Source organism: Netta rufina, assembly GCF_964035555.1.
Source record: "Netta rufina genome assembly, chromosome: 9".
Classification (NCBI taxonomy): domain Eukaryota; kingdom Metazoa; phylum Chordata; class Aves; order Anseriformes; family Anatidae; genus Netta; species Netta rufina.
The window spans coordinates 24,842,923-24,856,802 of NC_140132.1; the positions used below are offsets into that span (position 1 = coordinate 24,842,923).

At 50.6% G+C, this 13,880-nt stretch overlaps 1 protein-coding gene across 1 annotated transcript in view; it reads right to left on the bottom strand.

Annotated features, from left to right (window-relative positions):
* Window positions 1-2,301: 2,301 nt before the first annotated feature.
* Window positions 2,302-13,880, bottom strand: part of LOC311212798 (schwannomin-interacting protein 1-like) — a 46,257-nt gene continuing 34,678 nt past the window's right edge. The window contains 6 exon segments of the mRNA XM_084292420.1: window positions 2,302-4,500; window positions 5,096-5,189; window positions 6,172-6,295; window positions 6,416-6,613; window positions 7,290-7,407; window positions 10,389-10,507. Of these exon segments, the coding sequence (XP_084148546.1) occupies window positions 4,449-4,500; window positions 5,096-5,189; window positions 6,172-6,295; window positions 6,416-6,613; window positions 7,290-7,407; window positions 10,389-10,507 (705 nt within the window). The 3' untranslated portion in view covers window positions 2,302-4,448.

Genomic DNA, 13,880 nt, shown 5'->3' on the forward strand with positions numbered 1-13,880 from the left:
TTTTCCTTGGGGGTGCCCTCCGCAAGCCCTGTGGTGGGGCTGCTCCTCCTCGGGGGCTGCACAGCGATTAGTTCCACACCCATCGCTCCTCTCCCTTCGAGCAATAAACCAGCAGCAGCAAAAGGCCACACGCACGTGTTCTGCTGTGGTTCTCCACGCTCGCCTCACTCCCTGCACATCACCTCAGCTCCCAGGGAGATGATGTGCAGAAAGGGCTGGGCCTCCCCGGCCTGCATGCACGTCACAGTGATGCTTGTGGATGAAAAAAATTTTAAAAAGGGAAAAAAAGGGGAACCCAAATGGCAATATTTGCTTGACAGGAAGTAGCTGGTTTATAAATCACATCTCTAGTCCGAGGGGCTGCTTTATATTTGAGACAACTGAATGGGTAACTTCCCGCCAAAATTAGATATATATATATACTTACTGAGTGTACCATTTCATGCTTTTCAAGCACAGATTGGTTTGGGACCAAGAGATGGAATTAAAACACAAAGAAAATGATAAGAAATGTTCTGTTGTGAGACCAGATGGAAGCAGGCAAGGGCTTTTTGTCAGGGTGTGTAGTGACAGGACAAAGGGTGCTGGCTTTAAACTGGAAGAGGGAGGGATTGGATTGGATATAAGGAAGAAATTCTTCACCCTGAGGGTGGTGAGGCACTGGCACAGGCTGCCCAGAGAAGCTGTGGATGCCCCATCCCTGGAAGTGTTTATGGCCAGGTTGGGGCTTTGAGCAACCTGGGCTGGTGGGAGGTATCCCTGCCATGGCAGGAGGCTTGAATTAGGTGGGCTTTAAGGTCCCTTCCAACCCAAACCATTCTATGGCTATATGAAATGTCATCGGATTTTTTACTAGCATACAAAAAAACCTACAAATATATGTAAAAAATATAGATAATATGTATTCCAATAACTAAAAAGCAAGCTCTGGAATTGTCTCCGGTTGTTTCCCACTCTGTGGTGTTGCTGCCCCTGCAGCAGCGGGGCCCAATGGGGCCACGCGAGTGCCGCAGCAGTGATGGGCTTGTAGGGTGCTGTGTCCCAAGGCAATGGAAGATATCTTTGCAGTGTGTGGATTGCTTTTATCCACATGGAATTAAACCATTTGTAGTAAATAAATGATGGCCTATCACCAAACCCCTCTTTTCCTTCAACAGCCAGCACCAGGGATGTTTTCTCCTGCTCGTTCAAGATGAGGCAGGATGGGACAATGGTGCCAAGGGCTGGCGCTGGCCACATCCAAGCTGAGGGTTGCACTTATCTGCACAAAACTTGGCCCAAACATCTCCTGCACCTAACTTGCTGGGTGCCAGCTGCTGGCACTTGTGCCATTTAGGGGTTCCTGCCTGAAAATCAAGGTCCCCCGATGATGTCCCCAAGGGCAGGGGGACAATGGGGTTGTTCTGGGCACTCATGGGTGGGATGCTGAGTGCTTGTAGCTCTGGTGGGCACCATTGCTGCTGTCAGAACAGAAACCACCTCCTACCATCCATGCTGATGTCACCCCATAGAAAGAAACCGTCTGACCGAGGGCTCTTTCAATCGCTTTTGGGGAATTTGGCTCCATGGTCAGAGTACTGATAATGGGAGTCCTAAGTGGAACCGAGTAAATGCCCCATTCATAGAAGGAAAGCAGCAAAAAAAAAGCTATGGCAGAAAGAAAATAAATAAAAAGAAAACAAAATAATACCCACATCTCTGGAGCCCCCAGACACCCCAAATTCCCCCAGTGCAGGAAGCAGCAGCTCCCCGTGGGTGTATGGGCATCACAGCAGCCAAGGCTCTGGCACTGGACAGCCCAGTACAGCCTCAGCATCAATGAGCTGCTAGGGACAGAAATAAACTTTCCCGGCTGAGAAACAGCCCAAGGGAGGGAGTGCAGGGGAACTGAAAACACGCGGGAGACTGAAAAATTGGGAAAGGAATGGCTGACGGAGTACATGTTCTGGGGAAGTCTATTTTTAGGTTTATGTTAATTAATAGGTACCCTGACATGCAAACTTAGGCAAGGACTTCAGTTCCCCCTGGCTTCCCAAAGGCATGGGCAAATCATCCGAACTTTTTCGTTACTTTAGTGTTGAATAAACAGCAAAATGGTGTCACTGCACCGGGCTGTGCCATACGGTTTGTGCTCCAGCAGCATTTGCTCGGCCACACTCCGGTTCGGTGCCGCTCGTGCAGCAGGCGCAGGGGTGACCCTGGCCATGCTCAGGAGCTGGAGGCAAATCCTGGGGCTGGGGCAGCAGCTCAGAAACCACACAACACATTTTTCTTTCAAAAAACGTAATTTAATCCATTAATTCCACAGCATTGCCATCATACACACCAGCACGATACCGTAGTACACTGGACAGAGATCCAAGAAGATGCAGTTACCCAGCAATACTCCTTTTTATTTTTTTTTAACTTTTTCTTTGTTAAAAACCAAACCCTTAAAGATGGGAACACCGCTGGCAGTCCTCGACAGCAGGTTAGCGGAACGTGCGAGGTTCACTTCTCTCCAGCAAGTTAAAGGCACTTATCGGGTGAGCACAACCCCGGGCTGACCAGGCTTCCTGACCCAAGTGCCCAAAAATCTGAAGCATGAGCCAGGAGGGTCAGGGGTGACAGCAGAGAGGGCAGTGGGGACCCTACACCATCCCTGCTCGCTGCACCCCACCGGCACACCTCCAGGCTTTTCAGTTTTAAAGCTGAGCCCAAGCTTTTCTGCACCCCGCGGGGGGGATTTTGGCCTCAGAGGTGAAAACACGGACGTTTTACAGAGCAGAAATACAAAACCAGCAGCCAGCTATCGCCACGTGCAGCTAACAGCAGCAAGACAACCAGGAGATGCAGGGAAGCAAACACCCCCCGAACACAGGCATCTTTTTTTTTTTTTTCTGCATAGATTCCAAAAACGCAAGTGAAATGAGCGGAGTTTACGCTGCCAGCCTGCAGGCGAGCATCTTGCTGTCAGAGCGGGCTCGGAAAGCACCTCGGCAAGGCAAGGCAGCCCCAAAGGGCCCAAACCCCAGCCCTGCAGGTCTGGCACTCACAACCCGTCCTGCGCCGCTTCTGAGAAAGAAGGGAAAAAAAAAAAAAAAAGGTAAATCGTTTCTGTAAATCACATTTATGGCAGGGGATGGAAATCTAATGCAGCTCTCGCCTTGCTGCAAACACCCTGAACAAGTCGTCAGCCCAACACTTGGCTAAGAGGAATTTGTCACCAAGGAAAAAAATCCAAATGCAGGCAGCGGAGCTCTCTGCTCCCGGCCGTGGCCAGCTCTGGGGTGGGAGCTGGGGCCCTGCTCCGGCCCTGGGACAGAGAAATTAAGGCTGGAGACAGAGCTCCCAGCTCGCCCAGTGCCCGTCCTCCTAAAAACATGGGGGGTAGCAGAGGGGGGCACAACAGACAGCACGGTGATGGGGACGGATAGCAGACATGAGGCCAGCCCAAAGGCAGAGGTGAGCAACAACCATATATAATACATTTAATATGCCGCTTAGATTTTTAACATAGATTTCTTTCTTTTATTATTATTATTATTATTTCTGACACTGGTGAGTCATTTAAATATTTAGCCCAGACAATAAAATATAAAAACATCTACTGTATGTGCCTGCTGATTCTAACAATAGTCACAATATTAGGGCCCGGTGAATGTTATTATAGAAGAATATCTTAAGTCCATGTCATACATACATTATGAACTTACAAATAAATAACTCTACAAAAATCCTGTCTTCTCTCCATAGTTTTATGTGATCGGCAAAAAAGGCTCTTTCTGGTGATGGCAAATTAGGAATTGCACATTTAGTTAGACGAGTACATTACTGGTGCATCACCAAGTCAACCACTAGTCAACAAAAAGACATATCATATGAAACAATTTTTTAAATTTTTATTTTACATCTTTATACATAAAACTTCCAAGGTAACTCTTTGAATCCAACTGAATGTTAATAGCACATCTAAAAATGAATGTCAGGTAGTCAACATTCACAAAATGTTGAAAACTGATTAAAATGTACATATTACTGAAAGCTACAACTTCACTACGAGGCAGGCATGTATTTTTTGACTTGTATAGCACCGTCAAGTACAGTCTCTTTATTTAAAACTACAGTGAAGGATAAAAAAGTAGTCAATGGTAAAATATTGTTCAACTTAAAATCTCTAAGCAACCAAAAATAAAGTTAAACTACCCTCTCTTCTCATCCATGATTTATAATGTTATAAGTACTGTACATTTTCTGTAATAATATTATTAAAATGCCTGATATTTAGTGGCACGAGTAAAAAAATTAAAATAAATTAAGAAGCAGAGGCCAATCACCGGACATAAAGCTTCGGACACGACCAATGACTAACACTGATTTTCTGGTGCGCCACCGTGGACATCAGCATTTGTACAGACACAGAAGCGAAGGACAGGCGAGCTCCATCTCTGCTCTGACGGCGTCTCGGTTTACTTTGCCGGCATCTTCTCTGCCATGTGCTTCTGCTGGCTCTCGGCATGTCTGGGAGGAGGGAAAGAAGCAGCCCTGTTACTGGTAATCGGTGGGAGGGAGGCAAACCCACACCGATGGAGGCATGGCCAGAGCTGTGCTGCTCTGGCAGCGCTTCCCAAGGAAATGCAGCCCTGAGCGAGGCCAGGGGTGGGCTGGCTCAGCTGCTCCAGGTCAGGAAGGAAACGCTTCCCCAGCCAGGAAACACCTTCCCCATGGGGTCTGCTTCAGCTTCAGGCACTTCCTCATCTTCCGCAGGGAACTGAGGCTTCCTCGGCCACGAACAATGCCAGGATGCGGCACCGCCACCGCGGCGCTGCCCGGGCTGCCAAATCCCTCTGCTTACTGAACCCCTGCTCACTGCATTTTGGAAGCGAAGCGTTTTCCAAAGCACAGGAGACACCTGTGCAGGGTCGAGCCTGCTTTTCTGGTGCTTGTCTCCCTGCAGCTCCTGCTTTTGTGGGATTTTGGCCCCCAAACCCTGAGTGCTTTGTTACTGCCAACCCAAATCGTCTAGGACTGAAACTCTGCTAAAAGAAGCCCCGTCCACGTTGCCACCACAGAGCCAGGTCCCGAGCGAAGGGAAGCGCACACGGTCCCCCCTCACCTGGTCAGGTCCTCGATGTCCACCAGCATCGCGTCCTGCTCCGTGTGCAGCTCGTCCCGGATGAGCAGCAGCTGCACCAGCTCCTCGTTCAAGCCTGGGGCCGGAGAGAAAGGCGGGGAGTTGGTGCTGTGCCCAGGGGTGAGTTTGTAATATTGTAATTGAATGAATTTCCTAGTGCTTCTGGGATTCAAGCCTCAGTGCTACAGCTTTTGAGGAGTCCTGGGCAATAAAAACTGCAGCAAGCATCCAGCCTGGGGGTATTTAGGCACCACTTGCCCCCTGAGTAGCATCCCTGCCTGTCATGTGAACATTAGAAGAGGAGCGGCTGCTGCTGCCCGCCTGCGGGCAGAAACCAGGGGCAGTCTCTGAGCAGCTCAACATCCCTAGCAGAGGGCTCTGGGGCTGCCAGGAGGGTTGCTAATTAACAAACGCGAGCAATTACAGAGCAGCAAGGGAGCCCAATAAACATTTTTTTTCATTTTTTTGACCTACAGCCACCGGAGAAGTTTCCTCCAAGATTAATTAATTGTTGGCACTGGAAGGTGGAGATGCCTGGGGGAAAAACCCTGGATCCTTTGGAGAGAGCAAAGACAGACAAGGAGGCAAATGCAAGGACCCATGAAACACGTTAACTCGCTGCAAGCTGCCTGAGCAGCACGTTCACCAGAATCTATGTGCCCAGGCTGCCTGCTAGTCTGGAGTTTCCCCCCTTGTGGATGTTCCTGATGCCACAGCACAGCATCACAGGAAAACGCAGCCATAAAGCTGCATAAAGGCATAAAACTGGCAGCAGCTTCCAGATGTCCTGAGAGTATTTTTACCCGACAAGGTTTTGAGTTACAAACGATGCGGCAGGTGCTGGAGCAATGCTGCCACCACCATCCCAACGTTACAGAGCACTCCGAGTGCTTTGGGGAAAAAAAAGAAGGCAAAAAGGAGAAGAATCTGGCAAAAAATCCACCTCCAGCTTCTGCAGTGCCACTTGTATTTGTGTTATTGTACATTTACCAACATTTTTATGTATACCCTGAAGTAGATGGGACATGCCAAAGAAGAATTAAACAAATATCACTTACTTTCTATCTGTGAGTGGAGATCATTGACTATCACTTGTAGCTGCCCGATAGTCATGTCTCTCAAATCAGTGGGTTTTAAGCTTCTCTTCATCAGGCATTCACTTATATGAGGCATATGTGGCAGCTGGAAATAAAGTTTCAACTCTTTAATTATTTCCCTGAATTATCTGTAATTGTTTTCACTTGTAATTATTTATGATAAAGCCAGAGGAGTGATGGGCAGAGGTCCCAGCCCCGCACTTACAAGATCAGCTACCGGAGATTTCTTCCTGTTCTGCTTTTCCACCTCCACCTGCATTTTGGCCATGGGCTTTGCCATAGCCAAGGCCATTTTGGCTTCGGCTTGGAGTTTCTTTTGCCTGGTGAGAAAATCCATGTCATCGAGGGACTCGGACTCCTCCTCGGTCGTGTCTCTGTCGGAGTAGGAAGAGCTCTGCTTGCTCTAGGGAAGCAGACACGCAGCCGTTACAGCCCGGCACCGCCACCGCCGCCGCCAGCGGGGACAGAGCAAAGCAGTTGGCTTGCACCTTATCGCCTTTTTGTGCACTCACAAATGGCATGATTTCTACAGGTAAGGTGAAACGTACACTTTTAAAAATTATTTTTTAAAAATTAAATCTGCAAGATTATTTAAAAAAAACAGTGATTTTGCCTCCTTTGAGTACCAGCAGCAGCTTGAGCACATGCAATTCAAAGGGGAGCCAGGCAGATCAATGGGTATTTAGAGGACGGGCTGGTTAAGCTGGAGGAAAGCCTAGCACGTGTCTGGGGCCTCTGTGTTATATTCACAGAGGAAAAGAGGAGAGGAAAGCTGGTGGGAGCTGATACGGCTTCGAATCCATTACTGCCTGGGCAATTACCAGACCCATGGAGAAAGGAGGGCAAAGAAGGGACATTGCCCATGGAGGTGGCTGGTGTCAGCAGCAGGTCTCTGCTACCCAGGGGCAATGTGCAATCTGCCTCTCAGCACCCTGCATTTCTTTTATTGACCACTGAAGATGCTTCTCTGGCGTTTAGCGCTGCTGTTTTAATAGGCTCGGCTCTCCACGGGTTCCCATTAGGGACGGCGTTAAGGTTTTTGTGCCCCACACCCCTGCGAGAGGCGCCCCCAGACCTACCATGGGCGACAAAGGCGTGTCCAGGCTGGTCTCTGTCTTGCTGTCATCGGCGTCACTGTCCTTGTCGCTGCCGCTGTCATTCACGAAGCAGATCTGCAGGTTCATCCCGCTTTGGAGTCTGTGGGGGAAGGAGAGGTGACAACATGGGGATGGGACGGGGACGGGGACGGGAATGGGGCTGGACACCGTGCTGGGATCCTGCGCTTCCCCCCATCATGTCAACAGGGCCTGCAGGCGAGGTGCTGCAGCACCGGCAGCAGCAGGCCCTGCTTGCCTGATTTTGCACTGACCTAAGAAAAACAGAACCACTTTTTTCCCCGAGAAGATGGTCCCAGAGCTGTTATTTGACGTGGAAACACACCCAAAACACCTCCACTCTCACACACTGAGAGGAACCGCCTCAGTGCCAGGCTGTGGCCCGATGAAGCTGCCTCTCCTCCATGGCCATGCCCTGCGGTGGACCTGCAACAGCGATGCCCTGCTCGGCCCCGAGCAGCCCCAAAGCCCCACCAGCAGCAGAGCAGGGCCAAATGCTGGTGCTGACGGTGACAAGTCCCAGGCAGGCTGCCTCCTCTGCGCCAGGCCAGGCTTCTAAGGGGCATCCCCAAGGGACTGAAAACGCCCGGCTCCGCAATGCTAAGGCCTCTACCCTATATAAAGCCTCTACCACCATCTATTGATGAACTTCAGAACTGCTGAGATACCGCAGAGCTTCGTCATCGCGGGTGGCCTTTAATACCAAATAACGTGGGATGACCAAAATGATTTATTTAGGAGGGTAGTAAGGCTGTCTGTGGCCAAGAGGCAGCGCTGCATCGCACAGCTGCTTCTACAGCTGAAACCTTCCCTGCTTTTGCTCAGATAACCACAGTTAGCAATCAGCTCCCAAGTGAGAGGGAGAAGGGAAGCAGCACAGCCCCAAACCCCGCTGCTGAGCAAGGCAAGGGCAGGACGGAGTTGAGGAGGCACCCCTGTCACCCAGCGCAGTCTCTCAAATCCCAGGTGATTTCACTCCCGCTACCACTTGAGTTATGAGCCGTGATATCGCACATATTTCCAGCTCATCGATGACCACATTCGGTAGCTTCAGGCCAAGCACTGACCCCTCCAGAACCAGGACTGGCCCTGCCGAATGCAGGCAGTCTGCTCCCAGTTCAGCCATTCCCACATCCCAGTCAGCCCCGTGCCGCTGACTGGCCAGGGCAGGCTTGGAGCAGCACATGTGGTGTACCGAGAACTGGGTGAAACCACTTCATCTGGTGCCTCTGGTCAGATAAACATCTCGTAGCACACCAGGAAGTGACTCCTTTTACAAAACCATATTTATGAAACCCCACAGTGGCATTCATCGGGCACAGCAGCCGATGACTGCAGTTATCAGCCTTCCCGCTGCGTGTCCCAGGCACCTGACGTCAGGGCCGGGCCCATTTGCCTCCTACAGATCCTGCTCAGTCTTTGCTCATATTCCAAATTCATTTTTAAAAAATATCCCCAGGAAGCAGAGGTTTCCTGTGCCAGCACTACCAGGCCCCACCACCACGTGCCTAAGATGGGGCAGGCCCACGCACAAGCTCTGCAACAAGGGGGTTTATATCTGTACTTACAGGCAGCAAACTCTAATTTTACATTAGGCTTCGTGGTTTCGTTTATTCATTACTCTACGTTAGCATTAATAATTACACACAGGCTTTTAAGCCAGGCTAAATAAACGTGGGTACCCAGGACGGGGAGCAGGATGCTGCCTTCGGCTTGGCTTAAAACTGCTTCACACAGAAAGGGAAGAGCAAGTGCAAAATGGGGCCTGCGGGATGCCTGCGTGTCAAGAGCGTGACCTAAATGCCCAAACCACACGTCTGCTAGCAGAGGCACCTCTGGGAGCACTGGAGTGGTAGAAACAGGATGCTGGCCGTGTTGTAAAAAGCCTGGATTAAAGCAGCGAGCAGCTGAGAGGCAGCGACCGGCCTGGAAGAGGATGCTACAGTGCGTGGCTGCACCCTGTGCTTGCCTCATGGTACTGGGACAAGGACTGGGAGCACCACGTGGAGGGACAGGGACTGTCACCCCCCTCACATCCAGCCTGTGTCCATGTGGCACCTGAAACATGGCTAAGAGAAGCCAAGCACAGTGCCAGTCCCTTCTCCAGGAGCGGGTTGGCCTCTGCTGGTTCTGAGAGCCTGTGGGCGTCCTGACACATGCAGCGTGTACCAGTGCTTTGCCCGGGCTATAAATACTAACAAAAAGCCAAAGCATTCAGGTACACCTGGTATTTTCTCATGGCACAGCTGCCAAACCCTGCTGCGCAGCGTTAATTAGCCCTGCACTGTAATTACGAGGTAGTGGTTACTGGTTTAGCTGTAACTACACAGCGCACAACAGCTTTCCCTTTCAGATGCCTTGCAGCTCAGTCGAATTTTGCAACTGCACCTCTCTGCTGTGCTAGCAGCATTCCTCCTGCTTTTATACTCTCCCAGTTTTTTTGTGGCCATGCCATGGCAGCAGCCTGTCAGTACCCGGGTGTGGGAGGCTTTCCAAGTGCTGTGGGCCCCCCCGGCAGCTGAACACATCCAGGCCCTCCCCAGCACACCTGGGGCCCGTCCCCATCACACCACATCTCACAAGCCCCCAGGTTGCTGCCCAGGCCAGGACCACGCTGCGGCTCTGCTCCCTGCATGTTCATTTCCCCAAATTTCTTGTCCAGAAAGCTGGAGACCTTGCTGTATCCCCAGGCAATACTGCAGGCATTTCGGGAGGCAGTAGAAGGTAAATTCAGCAAATGAGAAGGAGCTCCAAGGATACGCTACCACCAGGGTAATTATCAGAGAAAGATCCACTTCCAGCAGGCTGCTGCCTCCCGAACCCCTGAAGAAGGATGCACTTTCACAACCTAGTGTGTTTTTTTTTTCACAAGCTCTCACCACGCCAACCCAGGAATAACTTATCAAGCCCCTCCTGCTTTGGGCATGCACATCTTCCATGACAACATTCAAATTCTGCGGATTTTGCAGCTCAACACAGAGATTCCCATGACAAACCCCGCTACCCAGCCCTTCTCCCACCCCAACCCCAGCTCCCCCCACCATCACCATCACCATCACGTACCGGGAGGAGAGGCTGGGCTTGCCGCTCTTGCTGCAGCTGGTGTACAGTCCCGGGCCATCGTCGAAGAAGCTGCCCAGTGCCAACTTCTGCCTGATGGACTCGCGCTCATTCTTCTGCGCCTGCGAGGGAAGGAGCACGGGGCGGCGTCAGGCGGGCAGTGGGGTCACTGGCACCGCGGCCAGGACCGTGCACAAGGGGGCTCAGCACCCAAGGAGCCTTCCTGATGCACGTCTGCACATATATCTGCTGAGATCTAGGGGTACACACAGCCACCGAGGCCATGTTGGCACCAGCAGTGCCTCCACTTCCCCCAGAGGCACCTTACACAGCCCTCTGGGCAACCGACCTGCAGGTGGGTTTTTAACCATTGCCATCAAATTATCCATGGCTTTAAAAATGCATTCATATGTGTGTGTATTTGGGATAAAGTCAGGCTACAAAATGATTTACAAGGAATCACCCGTCGATGGATGTGGAAGTAATCGGTGTGCAATAAGTGAGAATCACAGATCCAGACCCAAATTTACAGCACTACCACACCGCTGGCTGTCGGTAACGGATTATGCACCTGTGCTGGCTACAACTTCTTAAAAGAAGGCAAATAATTGGCAGAAGGAACATTTGGAAGCCCTGAAACATTGCATTTCAGAGGAACACAGAACAACTTCCCAGGGATACCCAACAGCAGAAAACGTAGCAGGCAGGCACAGACTGCAATCCACGCTGCCCATATAGACGTACCTCCCATATTTCACCTAACTAAAATAAAGTATCTACATCTGACAGAAGGGAGTGACGTATCATGAAATGTATATCATTAGCTACAAATAGCTAATCATTTAATGTAACTCCGGTGCCGACCGCCTATATCACAGTAGCACACTGCCCGTTACATTGCCAATCCCTTACCAAAACACACGCTTCATTTGTAACCTAACTCCTTTTTCACCACTACAAATAACCCAAAAATATTAAAAGTAACCCCTCTGGCATCAAGGGGTACTGGATTTTCCAAGTTCAGCTCCTGTTCTCAGAAGTCACAACCTAGACCGCCTAGATATTATTTTTTTATGCCGTTTTTTAAACTTTCAGTAGGCAAGGCCTCAGCCTGCATTTCGAGGAAACACAGCCGGCCCTGCTGGTGGTAGCAGCACAGAGACTAAAGTAAAAATAGATCAGAGACAACGCTTGAAAAACATAAGGCAAACACCCTCAAATGATTATTTTTTTTTCTTTTTTTCCCATGCAAGCCACTGCTTAGTGAAGATGCTCCCGGCCTGGCAGCCTTCCACCCCTTGGGGATCTGGGGAGAGAGGCCGCTATTTGGAGGAGCAACCAAGGAGAGACGAAGCAACAAGACGTACCGCAGGGAAACCCGATCTTTCCGTGGGGTAAGGGCAGGGCGGGGGCTGCCCATGTGTGTCCCTCGTGCTGCCCATCGCGGCCCCCGGCCACGCGTGAGCAGGGCTGGAAGCAATACTGGTAAATAAATGTAGACTGGGCAGCCTCCTCCTTCAAAAAGAGGTTACCGGCGACCCGGCTCTGAGCTCAGCTGCTTGCGAGTGCCAGATGCATCCCCGGGTACGTCCCCAAGGCACGTTAATATTTCATGAAAGCACGGATACTCCTCCTCCCTTCTGCCACTGAGGCGATCCTCGCCCTTACCCTCCCATCTGCCTCTTTTCCATGCCCAAACTTCCCCGTCTCGCCCAGACACTGGGAGCCAGAGGCACCTCCACGGGCTGCTGCTGGACAGAGGACCCCATCCCATCCCATCCCATCCCATCCCATCCCATCCCATCCCATCCCATCCCATCCCATCCCATCCCATCCCATCCCATCCCATCCCATCCCATCCCCAAACTCGCTGTTTTGCCTTAAAACACACAGAGCTGCGGACCACTCTCACGCATTTTCCCCCTTCAGACTGTGCTCTCTCTCTCCAGACCTTTCATAATTTCGCCCCGTGTCCCGACGAGGCTGCAGCTGGTCCCCGTTTGACATCTGTACATTTAATCAATGTGCAATTTGTTTTCTCCACCAGGCCGTTATTGAGGATCCTAAATAACAGTATTCCCAGTACCGAACTCAGCGTCTCCCATTTTATAAAACAGACACAGGATAATGACCATAAAGAAATCGAGAGCCCTATTTGTTATTATAAAATAGGGAACAGTTACTAAGAAATATAATATGCCTGAGGGAGCTGAACTTTATGCTTTAGATAAATTACCCACCAGCTGCATTATACATCCTGAGCTGAGCACTGAAAACTGGAAATTGAGAAGGAAAATTGCAGGTGTTTTTTTTTTTTTTTTTGACTATCAAACACACTTTGTATATAAAAAATAATGTATTGAGTAAAATGTAAAGGTACTAGCAAGGAAAATATAAAACCGTGTTATTTAAATACGCATTTTGACACGGAAATGAAAACCACACGTATTTCCAAAAGGGGGGTCAGTCGTATTGCTGAAGGCTGCTCTGTTAGCCTGTGATTTTTACAGGACACGGTGGGATTCCTGCTTCCCCATGCTGGTGGAGGAGGTCCCCAAACCAGGTGGGAGCGTTTCCAAGAGAGGTGCAGCCCCCACGAGAGGAAGGCATCTCGCCGGGAGGAGCTGAGGCTGCCAGACGCTGCTCCTCCACCCCGCACGCTGCAATTATTGCTGTTTGCACGCCTACTGCAATTTTCTCTCCGCTGTTTGCTGATTGTGCAGAGCAATTTGTGCTCTTAATCACCGCTCCGCTCTGCTCCACGTGCGCCTGCCCCGACACATCGCGGCGAGGCCGTCCCCGTTCCTTGGAGAGAGCTCGTCGGCACCAGCAGCAAACACCTCCCGTCCTCAGGACAGCCAGTGGGGAAAAAATAATAATAATAAAACATCATTTTTAAAAAAAAAAAGTTGTTGGGTTGATGTTTTCTGCTGCTTTCTGCCCGTGCCCGTTTCTGTCCCAGCACCCTGCTGCCTCCTGCAGCTCCTCCGGTGCACGGGATGGGCACGAAGGTGGCGAGTGCCGAGTGCTGCCCCGTTCATTAGCGTTACACCGCTATGGCTGCCTGACCCATTTTATCTCTTCCTGACCCATTTTTGAATGTATTTTCTCCTGCACATACACAGCAATCGGTGAGCACGGGAATTTCCAACTCTCAGCTCACAGAGCCATTCGTCCCTACCTCCCCGTGTACACCCATCTTGATTTAAGCGTGGAGGCACCACGAAAATCCCATCTTTGGCCAAGACCCCAAATCTTGTCCAACGTGTGCCTGCTTCCCACACAAGCACAGTCCTTTGGGATGCATCGAGGAGATCCTAACAGGATTTCTGTGTTTTCTGGGAAGAGCAGCCCGCCCCATATCCCCACGCTGTATTATTTATGTCCCTTGAGGGGCCGCTCTGTTCGTCCACCCCGCTTGGCTGGCTTACTTAGCGGCCTTCACTCCTTGCAGCCGTCGCCCAAAATAGCAAGCCGAGAGTGCACATGAAATAT